This window comes from Cygnus atratus, chromosome 16 (assembly GCF_013377495.2).
Source record: "Cygnus atratus isolate AKBS03 ecotype Queensland, Australia chromosome 16, CAtr_DNAZoo_HiC_assembly, whole genome shotgun sequence".
Taxonomy (NCBI): domain Eukaryota; kingdom Metazoa; phylum Chordata; class Aves; order Anseriformes; family Anatidae; genus Cygnus; species Cygnus atratus.
The window spans coordinates 15,137,391-15,158,503 of NC_066377.1; the positions used below are offsets into that span (position 1 = coordinate 15,137,391).

The 21,113-nt window shown below is 39.5% G+C and overlaps 1 protein-coding gene across 9 annotated transcripts in view; it reads left to right on the forward strand.

Moving 5' to 3' along the window:
- PHF20 (PHD finger protein 20) overlaps nucleotides 1-19,842 on the forward strand; it is a 78,507-nt gene extending 58,665 nt beyond the window's left edge. For all 9 annotated transcript variants that reach the window (XM_050714021.1, XM_035548241.2, XM_035548245.2 and 6 more), the window contains 5 exons: nucleotides 4,007-4,106; nucleotides 7,237-7,432; nucleotides 10,217-10,616; nucleotides 13,063-13,246; nucleotides 17,006-19,842. In XM_050714021.1, the coding sequence (XP_050569978.1) occupies nucleotides 4,007-4,106; nucleotides 7,237-7,432; nucleotides 10,217-10,616; nucleotides 13,063-13,246; nucleotides 17,006-17,148 (1,023 nt within the window). In that variant the 3' untranslated portion in view covers nucleotides 17,149-19,842. The remainder of the gene's footprint in view (nucleotides 1-4,006; nucleotides 4,107-7,236; nucleotides 7,433-10,216; nucleotides 10,617-13,062; nucleotides 13,247-17,005) is intronic.
- Nucleotides 19,843-21,113: the final 1,271 nt, after the last annotated feature.

A 21,113-nucleotide genomic window follows, 5' to 3' on the forward strand; every position in this document is an offset into this window, starting at 1 on the left:
TGCAGGAGGGCAGAAACACCTGTTTTGCTCTGGACATCAGCAACCTCTTCCCTGATTTTTTTTAATACAGCTAATGCAGCTGGGTTTGATTTTAGTCTTGACAGTCAAGCTTAACAATTAACTTGACTGGATGCTTTTCTTTGGTCTTCCCTAGTGGTTTACAGATAAGTTACTTGGAAAAGTGCAACACATTTCTCTTAGGGCTTAGCTCATTCTGATGCACATTGTATTAATGTTGGATTCTCACAACACAGGATGAAATATGCTGTGTGTGTTAGTAGGGATGGGGCTGGTAATGGGCAGTGGTCCAGATGTGATTAATAACATCTGGGTGTTTAGGAAGAAAAGGAGTCTGATAGCTATTGGGAATAAAGGGAAGCTGGCTGCTTTCTAAGAGGATGTCTCTTTTTCTTAAAAAAAAAAAAGTGAAGTTGTAGTCTTCAATATAATTTTCTGGCAAAATTAGGCTTGATGCTAGTCTACAACTGCAGAATGCAGAGAACTGTCAGCTAGCTATGAGTGTAGTCTGTGCATAAGTTCGTGTAAGGTTTTGTGGGCTGCTGCTTAGATCAGTTTTCTAGGCTGAACTAGTTTAGTCTTTTTGAGCACACTGCAAAGATTTTAGAAGTTTAAAAAAAAAAAAAAAAACACAAAACACCAAAACGCATTAGCTGTGTTATAAGGAAACTGTATAAGACAGTGGGCTATTCTCTCAGTAAAAGAGATGCAGATGGGCACCATGGTGAGTACCTGCATATGTTATGGGGATTGAAGCAGTAGGAATTGGGGAGCAAGGAATTGATGAGATTTTTGGAGGAGGTGGGGTTAGACAGGTCCCTAAAGCTACCAAATGTTGTGTTCTCCACACCCTTCTGTCAGCCTGTAGCTTTTGGGAAAAGAGTTTGGAGTTTTATTGTTGTAAAAATGCCTGTGTTAGCTCTTCAAATACAGGGCATTAACTAATCCAAAGTGAAGTTCTCCTATACAATTGCGGAATTACAATGAGGAGAACCTATTTTTAGCTTTTCAGAGGTGTAATGCTAAGACTGACGCTTTTCCTTTGACTTCTGGTGTAGCTATAACTTGGAAAGATTTTCTTCCCTCTTTCCTATGTAGGCTTTAACACTTCAATTCACATTTGGAAGTGTCTGCCCTAGAAGAACTTGTATTTAAACTTGTGTTCTATTCCTGAGCATGCAAAGTTTTGTTCAGGATATGGTTTTATTTAGAAGAACATTGTCATTGCATTTGTTTTCATTGGGGTGTTTGTTCTGTCCTTGCTTATTACTCTTTAGAGATCTCACTGAAATATAACATTTGGTGCTTGAGCATGTGCCTTTGTGCCAATCTGCTTTGACTTTGTATCATAATTTGGAGCTAGAGAAATTTAATCCATGCATGTGACTGGAGGTTCAGTCCTCCTATGACAACTCATGTTGTCCTCTTAAAAAAAAAAAAAAAAAAAAAGAAGAAAAAAGGGACAATTGCAAGTCATTTTCTATTTGAACCAAGCGCATTTCCATGAATGTGCCAAATTGAGAAATAATTAAGAAAAAATGTTAAACACAAGCAGCACCTTCTATTTTTTTCCAGAAAAAATGCGAAATGTTCAAATTTGACTGGACTTCACACGGTTAAACTGACTTTTTTCCATTTCTCTCAAAGCTAGTAATAAAGTTCCCTATAAATTCAGCTTAAGATACTTTACGAAAAATTCTTCTGATACCTCAAACTTGCTTTAAAATTCTCAGGCAATTTGTGCACAAAGACCATTCATTAGACAAGGGCACAGAAATGTATTTTGCATTTAAAGTACCTGCTTCATTTAATAGACATCTAAAATGGAAAATATAAAAACTACTGGTCCCTGTGATTTCATGTGAGTCTCCGTAACTTTGTGAGAAGGTACTACTTCCGATGCTTTCCCTTTAGTTCGTTTGGAAGTCACAGTACAGCATTTTTAGAATACGCATCGGGCCCAGAAAAGTCCAGGCAAACTGTTGTTGCTTTCTTTTTTTTTTTTTTTTTTTTTTTTTTTGCACCCAAGCATTGGGATGTGTGTGTGTGTAAGATAGAGAACTGTGCGGCTCCATTTTGGTGGCTTTGTAGGTAGGTGATGGATGTAAATGGAATCAGGGTATTTTTGCTCTGGTAGATGAAAAGCTGCTTTAAATACATGTTCGTTGGGCTTGGGTATTTCTTTCACACTTAAAATTGAATTAAAATATTATTGCCCACCTCTGCACATTTTTCTCTTCAGAATCTCAAAGTTAGCTTGCTTTGAATCTTCCTCCTATTTTCTGGGCAGGGGCTGGCTTCTACTTAACATGTATCCAGAGCAATAGGCTACAGCCTGGCTGGCTGAGCTATGAGGAAAACATGCAGATAAAAGGAAGAACCTCTGTCCTGATAGGGTGGATATTGGAATACCAGGCCAGTAAAAAGTTGGAATGCTTTGTTGGAGTTCAGGATAGGTTTGCCTGGAAAGTCACAGAGTGTAGCTTCAGGACTACAGCTTTATGGTATGATTTACAGGATGCAAGTGTAACTAGGTCCAGGAGCTTCCTTCTTATTTTTTAATGGGCAGGCTGTTTTTCTTAGTTGGTTTTCTTCTTTTTAGGACATCTTTCCATGTCTCCTACTTATTTTATCCTCTTTGTGAACAGTGTGGTCTCTCAACCTTTTCTGAAAACACTTTATTGCTTTAGGATTCCTTTTTCATTTCGTAAGGCCAGACATCGTTAGTCTCATTTTTCAGAAGTCTGTTTTTCTCTGTCCATTTCCTGTGCTTCTATTTCCTCCACAATTAAACCACTAAATTAAAGCAAATGACATACTGAAAAACTGGTGGTGCCTTTCTGTCTCTCCTAGCTGGAGGAAAAGCAGCAGATAAGGAGAAAAGCATTAATAAAAGTATTAGCCAACACAGTTGAGATGTTTATCAGGTTGGTATCATTCATTGTAGGTCAGTGAAGGGCATCTAACATTGCTTGCAGTTACCATTTCTTCATATCAGCTCATTTGAAAACCTTTGCCAATATTGTCATGGTCTCTGCGTTAAGCTTTTGCCTTGTGCTCCAAGAAGTAAAGATGATCTACTGTCTCAATGCTTATGTCTCAATGCTTACTGTCTCAATGCTTATTATGCTGAACATAATAACTCTAAACAGACACCACACAGTTTCAAATCGAAATGGACTTAATATTCTTATGTGGGGTTTTGTCCCATGTTCTAATGTTTTTTAGGCTGCAGTTGTGGTTTTGGCTGCTTGTGGAAGAGGGGAGGAAAAAGGCTGAAACAGAACATGTGGATGTAGTTTTTACTGCTCTGAAACTGTATGGTTTATTGCATTTTTAAGTAGCATAATTGCACTAAAAAGTAGTGCCAAAGTATATTCGGTCTTTGCCAGTGTGATTTTGACATTTATGCTTACCAATGTGAGCAAAGTTGTTTTTTTTAAAGCTAGTACAGCTGCATCTGCATTTTTCTTTTTTATAAGAAGTAGAGCTACCTTTGTGGAAATGGATGAAATGCTAGAGATATGGTGAAGCATAGTATTGGCTAGTCCTACATTATCATAAATATCCCTAGGATTTTGTAATTGAATGTGTTGATTTATTATTTAAGCGTGGAAAATTTAATTCAGAAAACTTGGTATATTTTGATAAAGGTTGATTTGTTTTTGTCCTAGATACTGTGTGCATGCATCTTCTTAGAAGATTTTCATCTCTGAAGGGAACATTTTGACACCTTTCAGAATCTCTGGGATCTCTGCTTTGACAGCATAATTGTTGTCATTCTCCATAAATCCACGTGAAAAATGTGGGAAGGATTGAAATACTGTAGTCTGATTCTTTAATGTATTTGTAGCTGAAAGGGAGGGGATGTTAATATACCTTGTTCTTTTAAAATGTGTAGATAATGTCTCTCTTCTTAATTGAGGTAAACTTACTGAGCTCCTGTAGGCTTCATTTCTGTTGATGTGCACTTCTTGACTTTAAACAGTGTGAAGAGTGTCTGTGCTGGCAGCATGGAGTCTGTATGGGTTTACTGGAAGATAATGTACCTGAGAAATATACCTGCTATATTTGCCAAGATCCTCCAGGTACAGACATTTAAGGTTACTGAACCTTCCTATATATGTAGTAACTATTAGTTTATATATATATAAATATAACCAGAGTTTAAACTTTTTTTTTGCCCCACTAGCTGTCTGCCTTTATAGGTAATTGAGTTCATTTATAGATGCAGAAAGTTGAATTTATGTGAATGTACGCAAGTCAACGTTGTGCAATTACAGCTGGACATTAATGGAAATGAACGTTTAACTGTGACCATCTGTGTCACATACTTGTCAGTAATAGGGATTTAAGTTTGGTTGTACAGTCTGGCTACAGAAAATTAATTCAGAACTGCTCAGGAAACTTGAGTAAAGACTCCTTATGAATAAAGCGTGAAAACATCTTAAGGGACTTAACTGCAGCTTTCCTCCAGTGAGGCCAGACTTACGCACTGGTTAAAATAAATCATCAAGAGGCAGTCTGGTTCTCGACAGCTGTGATGTCCTTTACTTGTTTTGAAACAGCATGTGTATAAATACAAGTATGTTATCTTGGGTAACACAGAGTTGATTTAAGCAGTACTTTCTCTGCTCCAAACTATGAAGCTGTATATTTTAAAATGTCTCAGTCCATCTTATGCAGCAGATGAAACTACACTTATGGCATGGATTGTTTTTGACTTCCTACTCTGAATTACAAAGCCTTGCCAAGCATGGAAGTGGATGAGGTTTGGGCATGTGTCCTTGTTTAGATGTTATGAGATACCTGGGATACCTGTCTGCCTCATCACAATCCAAATATGCACATAAACCCAAAGGGTCTTGTGATCACTACTTTTTTTGACTATTGAAAATCACCAGCTCTTTAGTAGCTTGCTTAATTGATTTGTGACCAAGTGTAGTGTGTATACTAACATCATTTGCAAGGAAGATACACTATGTTTAACATGCAGTTATCTAAGTAGTCAATTTATAATCTGTTTGCCTTCTTTTAATGGTGTTTTGCACCCAGGATTTTAACCATTTATTTTTAAGATGCTTTGACTTGATTCGTGTAAACTTAAGTTATAAACTCAACTGAAGTGCATGTGCAAACTGAAGTTGTGCCATCATGCTTGAACTGTTTGTATTTAGTAGGAAATGTTATTAGAATGCTTTTCAGTAAAAACTGGTTACAGCTACCATTTCACTTAATTAGCTTAATCACTTTTACTTTATCCTGAGACTTTTCTTTTTTTATTAGGACTTACTTTTTACCTGCCTTGGAAAAGGAAGTCATATCCTTTTTTTTTTTTTTTGACTGCAAAGCTACTAAGTGGCTTCTGAATTTCAATGAACCTTCCATGAATTTGTGAATCTGCAAATAATATGCTTTCAAAATTGGCCGTAGCCATTCAGCAGACTCCTTATTTAGGGATTTTCCCCAGTCCTGGGACGACTTACAGCACCATTTATGTTGCTGGAAGTAAAAGCAAGCTTAGTGTAATTATGCCAAAAAACTATACAACTGTCATCTTCGACAGTTTATTGAATCAAGTGTGATTTTTAAGCGATTTGTGTTCAAATGCCATTTACCCTTGCTTAAACATTATAAAAAATATTGCTTATTATGTGGCAGATGTTTTCAAGCAATGGAAAGCATGCTTTGTTAGATTCTGTCTTAATCTCTTAAGCTTATTCACCTAGAAAGAGAGAGCACTTTGTGTCTCTGAGTACACCATTAAGTAAATGATGCCATAGGCTTTAGTTGGATAATGTCAGTGCTGTTCAGATAACTAAGATTTTAAAATGTAGGGTTTTAATCGTGTTGACTGAACTGCATTTGCAGGTGGGAGCTTTTCTAACACAAAAATAAATGTGATGAGGCTAATACAGATATGTCAGGAACATCTCCAAGGTGGTTTTGGCCATACGTAGAAGGCTTCTCTCTTCAGTGTATCTGCCTGAAAGGTTGAGCTATTATAGCCTGAAGAATTTGCTCTTTCCTGAGGGGTTTTTTGTTTGAGAATGAGGTCTCTTGGAGGTGTTGCCTCAAAACATCAGGTATTGTCCTATACAGCCTAGTGGTTATGTGCTCACAAACACTCTTCTACATTGTCTTCAAGACAGGTTTAGCATTGAATGTAAGTTTAAAAGTATCCTTTATGTTGATGGATATACATATTGGGCATGATATGCAAACCTTTTTGTTGTTATTTTTAATTACCCCAAAAAGAGATACACCTATGAGTAATTTCTCAGTTGGACATCAGAGGAGTTGTTTTGATTCACTGCTGAAATTTTCAGCAGATATTAATCTGCTTGTATTGGAGACTTTTTTTTTTCCTGAATGTCATTCTGAGTCTGTGCTCCCATATTACCTCTGGCTTTGTAGGTTTGCGGACTGGGCTATATATAGGCCTGTGAATGATATGGTGTTTCTCAGGGTGCTGAAGTGTCTGAGAACATCTGTTGTAACAGTACAATTCACAGGGTGTGGGGGGGGCATTTGATAGTTTTCTTTGTTTGGATTTTTTTCAATTTAGCAAGCATCTCAAGTTTCACCCTCTTCTGCTAAAACCTTTTTTTTCTTGTCTTAAGTTACTTTTACTGATGTATTTATCACATTTAATATAATTTCATTTGTTATTGTTGATATCTCAATGTCTTAAGCTAGCATTAGCATTATTAATAGCTCAATATACGCAAGATATCCATCAACACAATGATTCCTTGTAAAATTTACATGTGACTGTATTAATACGTGCATTAAACTATTAAAATGAGACCAGTGGAGAAAGGAATTTCACTGTCTCTTCATTTTTCTGTCTGCAGAGTTGTACTCAGACTAGCTTTAGTTATAATTGTGGTTACTAAGAAGTGTGATACCCTGCTAAAAACACTTTTCACTGTCTGTCAGTTGCATATTCTGTTGTGGATGTCCTTTAGCATTTGGAGTCTGAATGCTCCGGGCTCTTATACTTGGGCAGAGATTTTCTTGACTAAGGTGTCATCTCACTTCCCAGTTACAGGTTCTTCATGGCTTTGGAGTTTTGTCTGCTGTCATGGATCTTTGTCGGTGTTACTCGTATGAGCTAATCAGCTGTTTCACAACTGAAAAAATCAAAATTGCTATGTAATGTTAACATGCCATGGTTAATGCTTCTTTTTAACATACTCGTTACTGTTGCTTTAGGTCAGAGGTCCAGCTTAAAGTACTGGTATGAGAAGGAGTGGTTAAGTAATGGTCACATGCATGGCTTAGCATTTTTGGAAGAAAATTATTCCCACCAGAACGCCAAGAAGATAGTAGCCACTCACCAGCTTCTTGGCGATGTACAGAGAGTGATAGAAGTACTGCATGGACTGCAGCTGAAGATGAGCATATTAAAGTAAGCAATATCAGTCGGCATGTTTTCAACACGAATTTGATTTCAAATGATAGAAAAATAACCAGAAATTCAGACTTATTTTTGTGCTTCTTTGTGGATATATAACAACATAGGTTGAATTGCCAGTGTTACCTTGGAAAAGGATATCTTGGCTTCTTACAGACTATTTAAGTGTGGTAGGGAGTGTAAACTGATGTTAGAAAGAAGGGTTGGTAAAATACAAAGAAAAGAGAAAACTAAGAATCATGGCTTCTCCTAAAACACTTGAAGTAGCAATTAAAGGATAGGTGTATAACCTGTGGTGGTGTTACTATAACACTTGCCTTCTCCATCCAGTAGTTTTAAGTCTTACCTTTTCCAGTAGAAATAATACCTTATTATTTTTCCATCATAATGTGTAGCTCTGTTTTAATGGGAGAGCAGTTGGACCTTCAGCAACCTCTATCAGTTCATTTCTATACAAAGATTATTACAGATACATTTAAAAAAAAAAAAAATGTATTCCATAATCCCTGTAGAAAAACAATAGTTTCTGCATCTTTTCTGTTTAAAGTCATCGTTGGGTTCTGATGGCTGAAAATCTTGTTCTAACTCAAATCCAGCAGTTTCAAATTAATTAAATAACGTTTTTAATTTATTCATTAATAATTTGCATAGCAGCAGATACTTGGAAAGCAAAGCTGTTTTTGTTTCCAGCTTTCTTTAGAACTTTTTGCCCTAAATTTAATCTATGGTGATGCAGCAGTGTTGCTGGCAGTACTTCAAATGCGTAAAGCGATAATGCTTAAAACAAGAGTAACAACTGTAACATAAGGTTTTGCTTTTCCACTGAGGCATCCTTTAGTCAGATCTGTAAGTATCTTTTTCTTTGGAAGGGCTGGAACATAAGTATCCTAAGACCAGTCCTTAGCCTTTTCTTCTTTCTGCTTAAATAGCAACACTTTAGACAGTGACATTTCAGTTGTAAATTGAGATTTGCATAGTATTATGGTGTGGAATGCTGGACAAGTATGTGATGCTTGTTACAGACTCTGTTCATTTTTCTCTAATCCTGAAGTTGTAATGGCCTAGTTTAATTAAAGGTGGTCCTCTTAGAACCATCTTGCTGAAGACCGCAGCCCCAGTTTTTAACATTACTTAAATCAAAGTGAATTTAAAAAGAAAAAAGCTGACTCAGAAGAATGGTTATATTATTGATGTAGATCTACCTTCTGGGAGAGCGGAGATAATTTCACTAGTGTCAAAAACTATTAGGAGAGTGTTGCTCAGTATCTCAAGCAAGTAGCAAAAAATCAAAGGTCATGTTGACAGGTTTGGTGCAGTGGGAGAGTGCAGCAGCCTTCAGTAGGCAATAGTTAAAAGGGCGCTCAAGTACTCAACACTTGAATTTTCATCTGTAGTTAGCTGGCTTGTCGTCTTTCAATTTTCTGTCTTCTGCAAAGTTTCCCTTGTTCTCTGAGCAAGATGGTGCCTTTAGGTGTAGAGTCTCTATGGAGTTGGAGTAGAAAGCTCTGGTGAGTGAACACTTGGTTTCTACTCGTCTAGAAGTTCCTTCAAGATTGCTCATTAAGGGCATAACGGACACCCTCCTAGGTGGAGGTATAGATGCTGGTATGAAACAGCTTGGACTAAAACGAGTCCTTGGCAGTTGCACTAACTGTTTCTTTAAGAGACACAGAGGAAAGTTTCTCTAGCATAGAGCAGATTAGAAAGAGGTTACTGTGTAAGGAAAATAGGCATGTTTTCCTGAGTGGTTTAGCTAACAGCTTCAGAAGCTGGATCGGCTTGATGGAGTAATTTCATCTGCCTTCATGTGCCAGGAAGCACAGAGTGGGTTTGGGGGGCGAGGACCCCTCTCCTTTGCGTGTAGTTGAGTGCAGGTGCTTTAGCATCAGGATTTGCTTCTGCTGCTTTCTTGCAGCCTGTAGCAGATGAGCTGCCTGTCGTTTGAAGATGAACAGATTGGTTCTGCTTTGCTCTCCTCTTTACTGCTTTTTTAATGCCTGAAAAATGTGGAAAAACAGTATCAGTTAGTGTTCATGATAAATTTTAATTTTTGTTACATCCATGTAAGAATCTGATATCTGTAATTGTCCCTGCTGCTGGAATAAATAACTTTTGAGAGATACTCTATGTAATTCAGTTAGAAAACAAATAAGTTTTTTTTCTAAAGGAGGCAAGCGGTGTACCAGACAGTAGTTTGCTTAGCATCTTGGAATTTAAAGGCAAGTTAAAGATTTAAAGGAAATAATAAAAGAAAAGAAGTACGTAACCCCACCCCACCCTGAGTCCATGATTGTTGTTAAGAGGGTTATACAAGTTCAGTGGATTGAATTTTAAAGTTTCTTTTGAGGAACTGCAGGCAAAAGTCTGATACTGAGTGGTTTGAGGGGTGTCTTTGCTTTACTGGTGTTAGAATCGTTGAAATACACTGAAACTGAACTAAGATATAAATGTGTGTTTGACTTGCCTGTTTAATATATAAATAAAAATATCCCGATGAAAATGGATTAAGTTGTTTTCTTAATACCATTATTTGGCTTATATACAATGTTATAGAAATGAAAATCGTGAACATAAAAGCAGTATAGGAAGATACACAGTTGAGGTCAATGAAATTACATTTCATAATATTTGTTTTTTAACTGATGACGACTAAAGCATGTAGTATTTGAAATGTTATTACTTGATTTCTTTACATGTTTCTTTACATGGTAAGGTAGTGTACTTAGTAATTTTAAAGTTTAAATTTGGTGGGTGTTTCACCTTTTTATGTTTGAACAGAAATAAAGAACATCCGGACCTAAAGCTTTGGTGTCATCCGTGGAAACACATTACGGTGGATGAAAAAATCCATACGAAACACATCATTCACATTGAGGAAAACTGTTGCAAAGAGGAGACGGCAAGTTATAGAACTTGGAATGGGACAGTTGAGAAACCCTCAGCCATTCCTTCTGTGGAGGAATCTTATATTACAAGTGAACACTGTTACCAGAAACCTCGGGCCTACTACCCTGCGATAGAGCAGAGGTTGGTTGTAGAAACAAGAGGTTCGGCCATGGATGACGGAGTAAATAGAATAAGAGAAAATGGGGATGATGTCCTGTCAGAGAGATTTGGTTGGAATCTGGACCGAGAAATATGCAGGATGGAAAATGAATCCAAACACAATTATTCCAAGGTATTTATGTTAAAATAATCCTCACTGCATAGAGAATGTGTTTGCCTGGCAAAGTGCAAAACTGATTAGTCCTTTTATTAGTATTTAGTCTATTCATTTGTTTATTTTTTTCATGTCATACTGTTAAACTTAGGTGGTCAGAGCAAGTCAAAATAATAGACGTGTTCATCTCTACCATTTCATTTTTAAAAAACTAAAAAAAAAAAAAGCAAATTGAAGATGATTTCTGGGCTCTAAATCATCTGTACAGTATGTGGAATGTGCATTGTGGTGGTCTAGAAATTCATTGCTCCTTACTTTTCTATGGTTTAGACACTAAAGATAAACCCTAACAACAGAACAAGGAGAGAACAGGGCGAGCACATGAGATACTCTCAAATACACTGGTATTCCACCATTTCATAGAATCATAGAATATCCTGAGTTGGAAGGGACCCACAAAGACAGAGTCCAACTCCTGGTTCTATACAGGACCACGCAAAAGTCAGACCATGTGTCTTGAGAGTGTAGTTCAAACACTTCTTGAACTCTGGCAGGCTCGGTGCCATGACCACTGCCCTGGGGAGCCTATTCCAGTGCCCGACCACCCTCTCAATGAAGAACCTTTTCCTAACATCCAGCCCAAACCTACCCTGACACAACTTTTAGTTATTTCCAACTTGTTCTCACATTGCTTTTAATAGTTGCAATAATTAAATTGTTTCCAGGTTCTTCAGGCAATGTATCCTTAAAAAAAGGAAAAGGAACCTGAACTGATGGTTAAGGACAATAACCATTGAATAGTTCTTCTTGTGTTTTTTTTCCTATTGGAGCATTCCAATTTTCTCCCTTTAATAGTAGGTTCTCATTTTCAGCTCTACCAGATCTAGTAAACTTTTAGGAAGTCCTCTGCTATACCTCAATTCCAAAAAAATGCTTCTATTTTATGATTTGAGGTCATATGAAATACAGTCTGACAAACATTAGAAAGCTTCAGGGAAATAGTGACTTTTTTTTTTTTTTAGAAATCATAGAATCATTAAGGTTGGAGAAGACTTCCAAGATCAACTGGTCCAACCATCCCCCTACCACCACTCTCACCCCCTAAACCATGTCCCTAAGCACCAGGTCCAACCTTTCCTTAAACACCCCCAGGGACGATGACTCCACCACCTGGGCAACCCGTCCCAATGCCTGACTGCTCTTTCTGAGAAGAAATGTCTCCATTTCCAACCTAAACCTCCCCGGCGCAACTTGAGGCCATTCCCTCTAGTCCTATCACTGGTTACCTGTGAGAAGAGGCCAACCCCCAGCTCCCCACACCTTCCTTTCTGGTAGCTGTAGAGAGCAAGGAGGTCTGCCCTGAGCCTCCTCTTCTCCAGACCAAACACCCCCAGTTCCCTCAGCTGTTCCTCACAGGACTTGTGCTCCAGGCCCCTCACCAGCTTCGTAGCCCTTCTCTGGCAACGCTCCAGGGCCTTGATGCCCTTCTTGTACTGAGGGGCCCAAAACCAAACACAGCACTCGAGGTGCAGCCTCACCAGAACAGAGTACAGGGGGGACGATCACCTCCGTGGTCCTGCTGGCTGCACTATTCCTGATACAAGCCAGGATGCTGTTGGCCTTGTTGGCCACCTGGGCACACTGCCGGCTCATGTTGAAGCAAGTATCAATCAGCACCCCCAGATCCTTTTCCTTTGCAAATAAGTTGTTTAGTTTTTATTTCATGAAAAAAGTTTAAAAAAAAAAAAAAAAAGTGATTAATTTCCTTTTTAATTTGTCAAATCAATTAAGACTGCTTTACATTTCTTAGAAAGGCATGTGTTTTAGTTCCTTAGTCTTTTAGGAGCCTTTCTCTAAATCCTGTCATATTTCAGATGGATGAAAAATGTATGGGAAGTAGGATCTGCTGACGCAGAGTGGTAAAGTTTTGCAAGTGGTAATGTTCCTAGATGCTTTGAAAGTTGTAGTAGAATTGAGTTTAGATTCGTTCAGGAGCAGTCCCTTCTCACTGCAGCCCAGCTTGTTCTTTTGTTCGTTACTGTCGTGTAAGAAAGTTTTCAATTTTCCCCTGGATCCGCAGACCTAGCGCAATATATTCCAAATGGAAGTTGTTGGGGAGCTAGCTACAGGTATATACAGGTCAATTTCTAAAATGAGGTGCTTGTGAAGTTGCAAAGACTAGGTCTTAGCAAAATAACTATGAAAACATGTTGCTTTTGAAACTCTTCTCTAATCCTCTGTTCTATTAGACTTTTTATGTCTCTTTTAAGGCATCTGTGTGTCATGTCTATTTAGGTGATCTCGCCCAAACTGCCTTAACGTTTCTGTATGACCTCTCCTCTCTGTCCTCCACTAACCTAAGATTTGTTGAGCCATTACCTTGGATAACAGTAAGGACCCAGGTAGTCCTTCTCACTAATTTCATTTCACTGTAATAAATTACTGATATATGTATTTCTACTAGGTAAAAGACTCTGTATCTAAGAAAGTCTCTCCAGAGGAAGCTATTGAAATGAAATTACTGGAAAAGGACAAAGAGGGAGTTGTGAACTCACAGCTGCAGTGGCAGCTTAATCTTTTAGCTCATGTGGAATCTCTGCAAGATGAAGTCATACACAGAATGGATTTCATTGAGAAGGAACTAGATGGTAGGTGGCATTTTTCTGTTGTAAAAGCTAACTGTATTTTTTCCTATTCAAATAATACTGCCTGTTAAAAACATGCTGGTTTTAATTTTGCTTCTGCAGACCTACAAAATGATCAGCGTTGCATTGTCAGAAGTACTGCATTTCATAGTAGAAAATAGACGTGCTCCTGGTGCTCAAGGATTTTAAAACAAAATTGAAGATCTAGATAACATTGTGAAGAATTTTATTTAAAAAAAAAACAGTTCTAGTTAGATCTCTGAATATTTATATCAGATGATGTAGTAGAATACCTTCCATATCTTTTTGCTTTTGTGGTTTTTTTTTTGTTGTTCCTTAGCACTTCTGTGTTTCTGAACTTCACTGTTCTTCAGGGGCTTGCTGGCTGTTCTAGCCTATTCCAGGTGGCCTCTTGAGTTCACAGGGCTGTTATATTTTTCTGTATCCCTTCAAAATTCTTTACTTAGAATCATAGCATCATAGAAAGTCTTGGGTTGGAAGGGACCTTGAAGATCATCTGAATCCAACCCCTCTGCCATGGGCAGGGATGCCACCCACTAGATCAGGTTGGCCAAGGCCCCATCCAGCCTGGCCTTGAACACCTTCAGGGATGGGGCATCCACAGCTTCTCTGGGCAACCTGTGCCAGTGCCTCACCACCCTCTGAGAGTGAAGAACTTCCTCCTAACCGCTAATCTAAATCTCCCCTCTTTTAGTTTAAGATCATTCCCCCTTGTCCTATCATTACCTGCCCAAACAAGAAGTTGCTCCTTTTTTTTTTTTTTAATAAGCCCACTTTAAGTATGTAAAAGCTGCAATGAGGTCTCCCTGGAGACTTCTCTTCTTCAGGCTGAGCACACCCAGCTCTCTTAGCCTTTCTGTACAGGAGAGGTGCTGACCAACTTTGTAGCCGTCCTCTGGACCCTCTCTAACAGACCCTCATCCTTCTTGTGCTGGGGGCTCCAGACCTAGATGCAGGACTCCAAGCGGGGCCTCACAAGGGCAGAACATAAGGGGCACAATCACCTCCGTCCGTTGCTGTTCTCTGATGCAGCCCAGGATGCAGTTGGCCTTCTGGGCTGCAAGTGTGCACTGCTGGCTCATGCTGAGCTTTTGATCCACCAGAACCCCCACGTCCCTCCCTGCAGGGCTGCACTCTGCAAGTTCTTCTCCCAGCCTGTACTCATGTCTGGGACTGCCCTGACCCAGGTGCAGCACCGTGCACTTGGACTTGTTGAACCTGATGCGGTTCACGTGGGCCCCCTTCTCCAGCCCGCCCAGGTCCCTTTGAATGCCATCTCTTCCTTCTTTGGTATCAACCGCACCACTTAGCTTGGCGTCATCTGCAAACTTGCTGAGCATGCACTCGGTCCCACTGTCTATGTCGTTGATAAAGATATTAAACAGCACCGGTCCGAGGGACAGACCCCTGAGGGACACCGCTCGTCACCAGCTTCCACCTGGACATGGAGCCATTGAGCACCGCTCTCTGGGTACGGCCTTCAAGCCAATTCCTTATCCACTGAATGGTCCACCCACCAAATCCACATCACTCCAATCTGGAGATCAGGATGTCACGTGGGACCGTGCCAAAGGCCTTACACAAGTCCAGGTAGATGACATTGGTTGGTCTTCCCTTGTCAACTGACTCAGCCACTCCATCCTAGAAGGCCACCAGATTGGTCAGACACAATTTGCCCTTGGTGAAGCTGTGCTGGCTGTCTCAGAACACCTCCTTGTCCTGCGTGTGCCTTGACATTGCTTCCAGGAGGATCTGTTCCACGATCTTCCCAGGCACAGAGGTGAGGTTCACCAGTCTGTAGTTCCCCAGGTCTTCCTTTCTACTCTTTTTTAAAATGGGAGTGATGTTTCCCTTTTTTTCAGTTACTGGGGACTTCACTTGAATGCCATGATTTTTCAGATATGATGGAGAGAGACTTGGTTGCTATATCAGCCAGTTCCCTCAGGACCCTGGGATGCATGTCATCAGGCCCCATAGACTTGTAGTTGTTAAATTGCATCAGGAGGTCCCGAACTTGCTCTTCGCTTACAGCGCGAGGGACTCTGCTCCCCCAGCCCCCACCTAGAGGTCTGGGGACTTGAGTGATGTGGGAAGCCTGACCACCAGTGAAGACCAAGGCAAAGAAGTTGTTAAGTACCTCTGCCTTCTCCTCATCTGTTATTACCTGCCCTCTATCTTCATTTGTCAGAAGCGCTACACTCTCCCTACTCTTTCCTTTGCAGCCAATGTACTCGTAGAACCCCTTCTTGTTACTCTTTGCATCCCTCGCCAAGTTTAGTTCTGTCAGTGCCTTGGCTTTCCCGATCCTGCCCCTGCACATCTGGACAGCGTTTCTGTACTCTTCCCAGATCCGTGAGTTTCAGAGCCTTGCCTAATGACAGCATCATCGGCCTTGCAGGCACTCCAGCTGCTTTCCTCACCCACCCAGCAGTACTCCACAGGGGACCTCGGCCCCGCTGGGCCCCAGCAGCTCCCAGAGGGCGGCCGCGAGGCTGCCCGGCCAGTCAGGCAGCAGCCATGGAGCCGATCGACCCTGCAGGTGTACTGGGTCCGGCTGGGATGTTAACTTTCCCTGCAGCAGCCCACACAGTGCTGTGCTCTGCACTTGTAGCTGGAACAGCCCTGGTATCACCCCAGTGTTGTGTCTGCTGCTGAGCAGTGCTGGCACCGCATGAGGACTCCCGCTAACCCCCAGAGCCAGCGGGCTGGGGGTGGGCAAGGTGAGGAAGGAACGTCACCGGGGCAGCTGGCCTAAACCAACCAAAGGGATATTCCTTGTCCTGCGTGTGCCTTGACATTGCTTCCAGGAGGATCTGTTCCACGATCTTCGCAGGCACAGAGGTGAGGTTCACCAGTCTGTAGGTCTCTGGGTAACTTAAATGTCACTTGATTTGTTTTCCTAGTTATGGAAAACTATGCTCTTCTTGTATTATCTTAGTCAAAAATACTTTAGCTGTTGATTGTATAGCCATTAAAACAGCAACTTATCTTGCAAAGCTGTTGGGAATCTAACTTTTAACACTATAAAGACCCTCTTCTTGTAGTTCAGTAAGGTACTGAGAGGTTAAACTGAAGAAATCTTTCAGGTAGTAAAGATCAGGCCTACACTTACAATGCCTTTTTCATAAATGAAGAAGCTCAAGTTCAGTCAGGCTTTTTGTATCTTCTTCTAGGCTGGAGTGCTACTCAAAGTGTTACTGCTCTGCTCAGAAATCACATCGTTGCCTGAGGTCTCAGTCAGTTGTATGTCTAGTTTGCATTTCACACTGAGAAGCTTAGAAGAGGAATTTGTTTTGAATTTGTTTTCTTTGTGTAGTAGTCTGCTGTTTATGCTTTTAGGTTTCCTCTCCATTTTCTTTTATGCAGTTCTTATTGCCTGGCCAGTTGTCTGTGTAGATGGCAAACTTCTTACATTACTGTCCTGTTGTTTTAGGATCCGATCTTAAGTTATTCTGATAGTATAATCTTCCTGTACTGCAGTGTCCTTGCTCTGGAATTGACACAGGTCAGAGGAAAATTAGCACTAGATTTCACAGTGTCTGGTCATGAGTTTTCCTTCACTGCACTGCTTTTTCCTGGGAACCTCTGTTTTTTCTTTAACTTCCTTTAAATGTGAATTATTTTGTCACGTTGTATCAAAAGCTATTTGTAATGATTGATAATTTAAAGAACTTGCTTTGTGGCTTAAGATGGTCTATTTGCTGAGAACTGAAATGGTGACAGTTTTGTTTCTCTTTGCAGTTTTGGAGAGTTGGCTGGATTATACAGGAGAGCTGGAGCCACCGGAACCGCTAGCTCGACTCCCACAACTCAAACATTGTATAAAGCAGCTTATAACGGACCTAGGCAAAGTGCAACAGATTGCACTTTGCTGCTCATCATGAGACTAGAAAGTATTGGAGACTGTTATTGAGTGAAGTTGGAGCATCTGATGTGAACAGCTCTGTGTATTTAAATGAAATTAGCATGCTGGTTGCACGTGATGCAGATTGACTTCAGGGATTTGTGAAGAACTGCTGTTCAAAGAACAGCAAAAAAGGTTAATTTTATCTCATAATTTTGGGTTTATTAGGCAATTATAACAATATGGAAGAGGTTAATACTGTTGTCTTCAAAGGTTGTGTGTTTGTTGATAAATTATACTCAAATTTTCACTCCTTACAACTTGTTCATTGAAACGGTAGACTTTTCATAATTAAATTGACTAAAAATTGTGCCACTGAAGAACAGAGTTCTAAGAGCCAAAAATGTTTAGTTGACAGAGGTTGTAAATAACTTTGCATAGTTTAAGTGACTTGTGTCATGTTTTATTCCTTCTGGTTTATGCATAGTAGCACACAGTATTTAATCACTAGGAAATGTTATAACAGTTTTCAAGACTTAGTAAGTATGAATGTCCTGCTCTTAACTATAAATTGTTATGTGGAAGTTTGCAAGTAACAGTGGCCTAACTCTCCCCTTCTATTATGTTAAATAATGTAGCAGAAAGTCACAGGTGGATTGCACTTACTTTCAGAATAAATGATTGTTTTCCATATTTATCCTGTCACTCTCATGTGACTTGGTACTGGGGAAACCCCTTAACGTTGTGTGTTTGTGCATTCTTGAACTCTTCAACGTGGCCATACCGTGCCTCCCGAGCTAATGCTAGCAGGACACCCACACCCTTGTGGCAGTATAAGATACTGCTGTGAAAAGACTGGGGATGTGCTTGGAGTTCCAGACTTGAGCAAGGTCTGTAATGGACATTATGTAGTTTTCTACCCATTTGTTAATAATTGCCATTCCGGTTATATTTTGAAATGTAGATTTTTTCAATACTCTGAACGTGTTCATTGTAAAGACTTACTATGAATGTGTGGTTTTGGGAATCAGTTTATTTTATATTTGTGTAAATAAAGCCTCAAGATCTATGCATGAGGTACTGTCCTCACAGACAGTGAGTGGGTTATTATGTTAACAGTGTATGTTCACAAAGTCCCTTTTTCTACCTTACGTTTTAATTTTCTGGTTTGTATTATTTTGTCAGAGCAAGGTGAAAATGCTGCTTAAGTTCAAGTTATATTATACAGTACTTTTTGAAACATTGATGTGTTGTAAGTATTTGAAATGTTAAGAGCCTTTCAACTGCAGATCATAGCTCCATAAATGATGGCTGCGACTTCAGTTTTCCTTCCCTAACGTTGCCGAATTAAGTTCACTGTTGAAAATGGTAAGCTGTTTTTGCTTTGAGAGGGTATCTTGAAAAATCTGGATTTATCTTGATTTTTGTGTGTGATGGTACCACCAAAGGGTAAAATCAAAGAACAGTTGTCATTGGAAGGCCCGTAACTATACAATTTATTAATCTTTGATATGAGCCTGTAACATTTGTATACTGCAAAGAATAATGACTAACTATGTAAATTCCTACAATAATATTGGAAATTTTAAGTTAACAGTATCTACACAGTGAATATTTTAATCAGTTCCTTCAGAAAACAATAATTAGGCTTCTCTAGTAGTAACTAAGGCTTTTGTGCCAGGAGTCATTTCAGGGAATAATTTGTCTCACAGTTTTGTAGTTGGTATATAGTGAATACAACATATGTACAGCAGAAAAATAAATTTATTTTTCTGTAACACAGTTGGAATAAAGCTTACATGATATTTAAGTAGCACTTCGATCTCTGAAGATGATACCAATGTTATACTCTCTCTCCTGTTAATGACACCTCAATTTATAAATACTGTGTGTAGCTTTAGACCAGGCAACATTAACCAAACAACCAGAACAGCATTGGAGGAGGACTCCAAACAACTGTGAAGGTTTGGTGTTTTTTTTCAGGTTAGAATGACCAGAAAGGTGTTTCCTGGTTGAAATTCAAAGCAAGCGCTTCCACCAGGAGTCTGAGAAGAACATAGCTGCTACTGAGCCAGCTGTGCTTACAGTTTGAGGGTGTGAAGACAAGTCAGTTCCTGAGCAGACACTTCTCCAGAGTGGAACTTCTTTCCAAGCAATTGCTTTTTGTGTGATCATTGTAGGTTTTTACTTCTGCTGTGGTGTGTGTTTTTTTTTTTTTTTTTTTTTTTTGCTCAGGGCAATACTTAAGGTTTGGAAGAAGAGACAGTTCTGATGGTTGAGTGAAATGACAAATACTGGAGACTTGTTTTCCTTAGTAGAGCTAGAGAATAAGTTCTTGCAGGTAAAGACTGAAAATATTTATTTAAAATAGACTAGCATTTTTCATGTTCAGGAAAGATTCTTTAATGTACTTTGCCTGGATTCATTTTTGTCCATGTTTTTGCAAGTTTCCACATTGTTATTTCTTAGTCTGGATCAACTGTTTGGTCTGGCAAGTCACTTTTTTTTTATATTTCTTTAAATCACTGGTAAGTGAATGCAACGTGGAGCCTTGATGAAATGAGCAAACATTGCACTGTGGATACATAAGTATATTTGTCTTTGTTAATGCACTATTAGAACTGAGGGCGCTGTATATAAAATTTTGCTTTGGAGCAATATTTGCAAAACTTGAAAACTGTACCTTGGTGTTTGGAATAAATAAATAGGTTTTTGTTGGTTAAGTCTTAGTAAAGTCTTTGTTTCAATGATTATTCACTAAAATAATTTTGGACTTTTGTGTACACTTCACATTGAAACATAGGTACAGTAGTTAGACCAGAATGGAGATCTTAACTGTTCTCAAAGTATCAGTGATTGCTTTCCAGATCTGTCTCATAGATATTCCTAATAGGTAAACTCTGCGTTATACTGTTTTAGAAGGGGAGCTTATATTTTATTCACAAATCAAAAAAAAAAAAATTAACTGAACACTTAAAATATATATATATTTCGATGATGGAGCCCACCAGAGATGCTGCAGAGCATTTTGCAGGGTCAGTGAGAGGCACCTGGCTCATCTCTTTAGTGATTTATTTCATAAAAGACTCAGGCATAATTTCAGTACTATTTTGAGGTGGAGATGTTGCCCCTTAAGCAGTGGTCTAGCAGGTGTTTCAGGTAGACTTGGGAGGGTTGAGCTGGGAGGGAATGGTTATGTAGCACCTGTGACTAATGCTGAAAGCTACCAGTCAAACTGAAGGCCAGCAGCAGCAACAAGCTTAGTGGAAAAGCCGAGTCTTTGCTGTACAAGGGAGTGATGATAAAGCATAAACATGAGGAAAGTTTGTTTCTTTGTCCTAACGAGCCAGTCTGCATAACTTCATTCTTGAAACAAGCTTCCAATAGAGCTCCAAGATTGTAAAGCCAGCAGGTACTGTTCTGCTGGAGCCTGGCTTGTGAAGCCCAGAGAAACTGGCCACTGATGGCAGACCCAGGCGTGTGTTTCATGGTTGAATGAAATCTGCTCACATTTAGAAAACTTGGCTATGATGTTTAAGTGAGCAGCAGTGTGAAATAATGTGCTAAAATGTGTGCAGTGGCAGGCTATGTTTCTGGGAATGTGCGCCCTCTGCTGTGAGCTGCTTTATATTTTACTTGCTTGGTGTTAGGGTTCTCTTGGAGGTAGACTGTCATGTCAGGAGACAGTTGCCAAATCATCAGCCTACACATGGGTAGATTCACCTTAAGGCTTTGTCAGTCTAAGAAATTTTATACACAAACATTTGAATATTCTCACTGTTACTTGTCCATGTTATCAGCTATTCTAATTATAATGATATACCATTGATTGACATCCAGACCTTGGAATCTCATTCACTTTTTTTGTCTTTGTGATTTTGTGATTTGATGCAGGAGCGGCATTGCTGCTGCAGCACTGTCGTTTCAACAGATCTTCACTCTTGTGAAGACAATACCTAGAGCTCTGCACTCTTCTCCCCACAATAAAGTATTGTTCAAATAAGT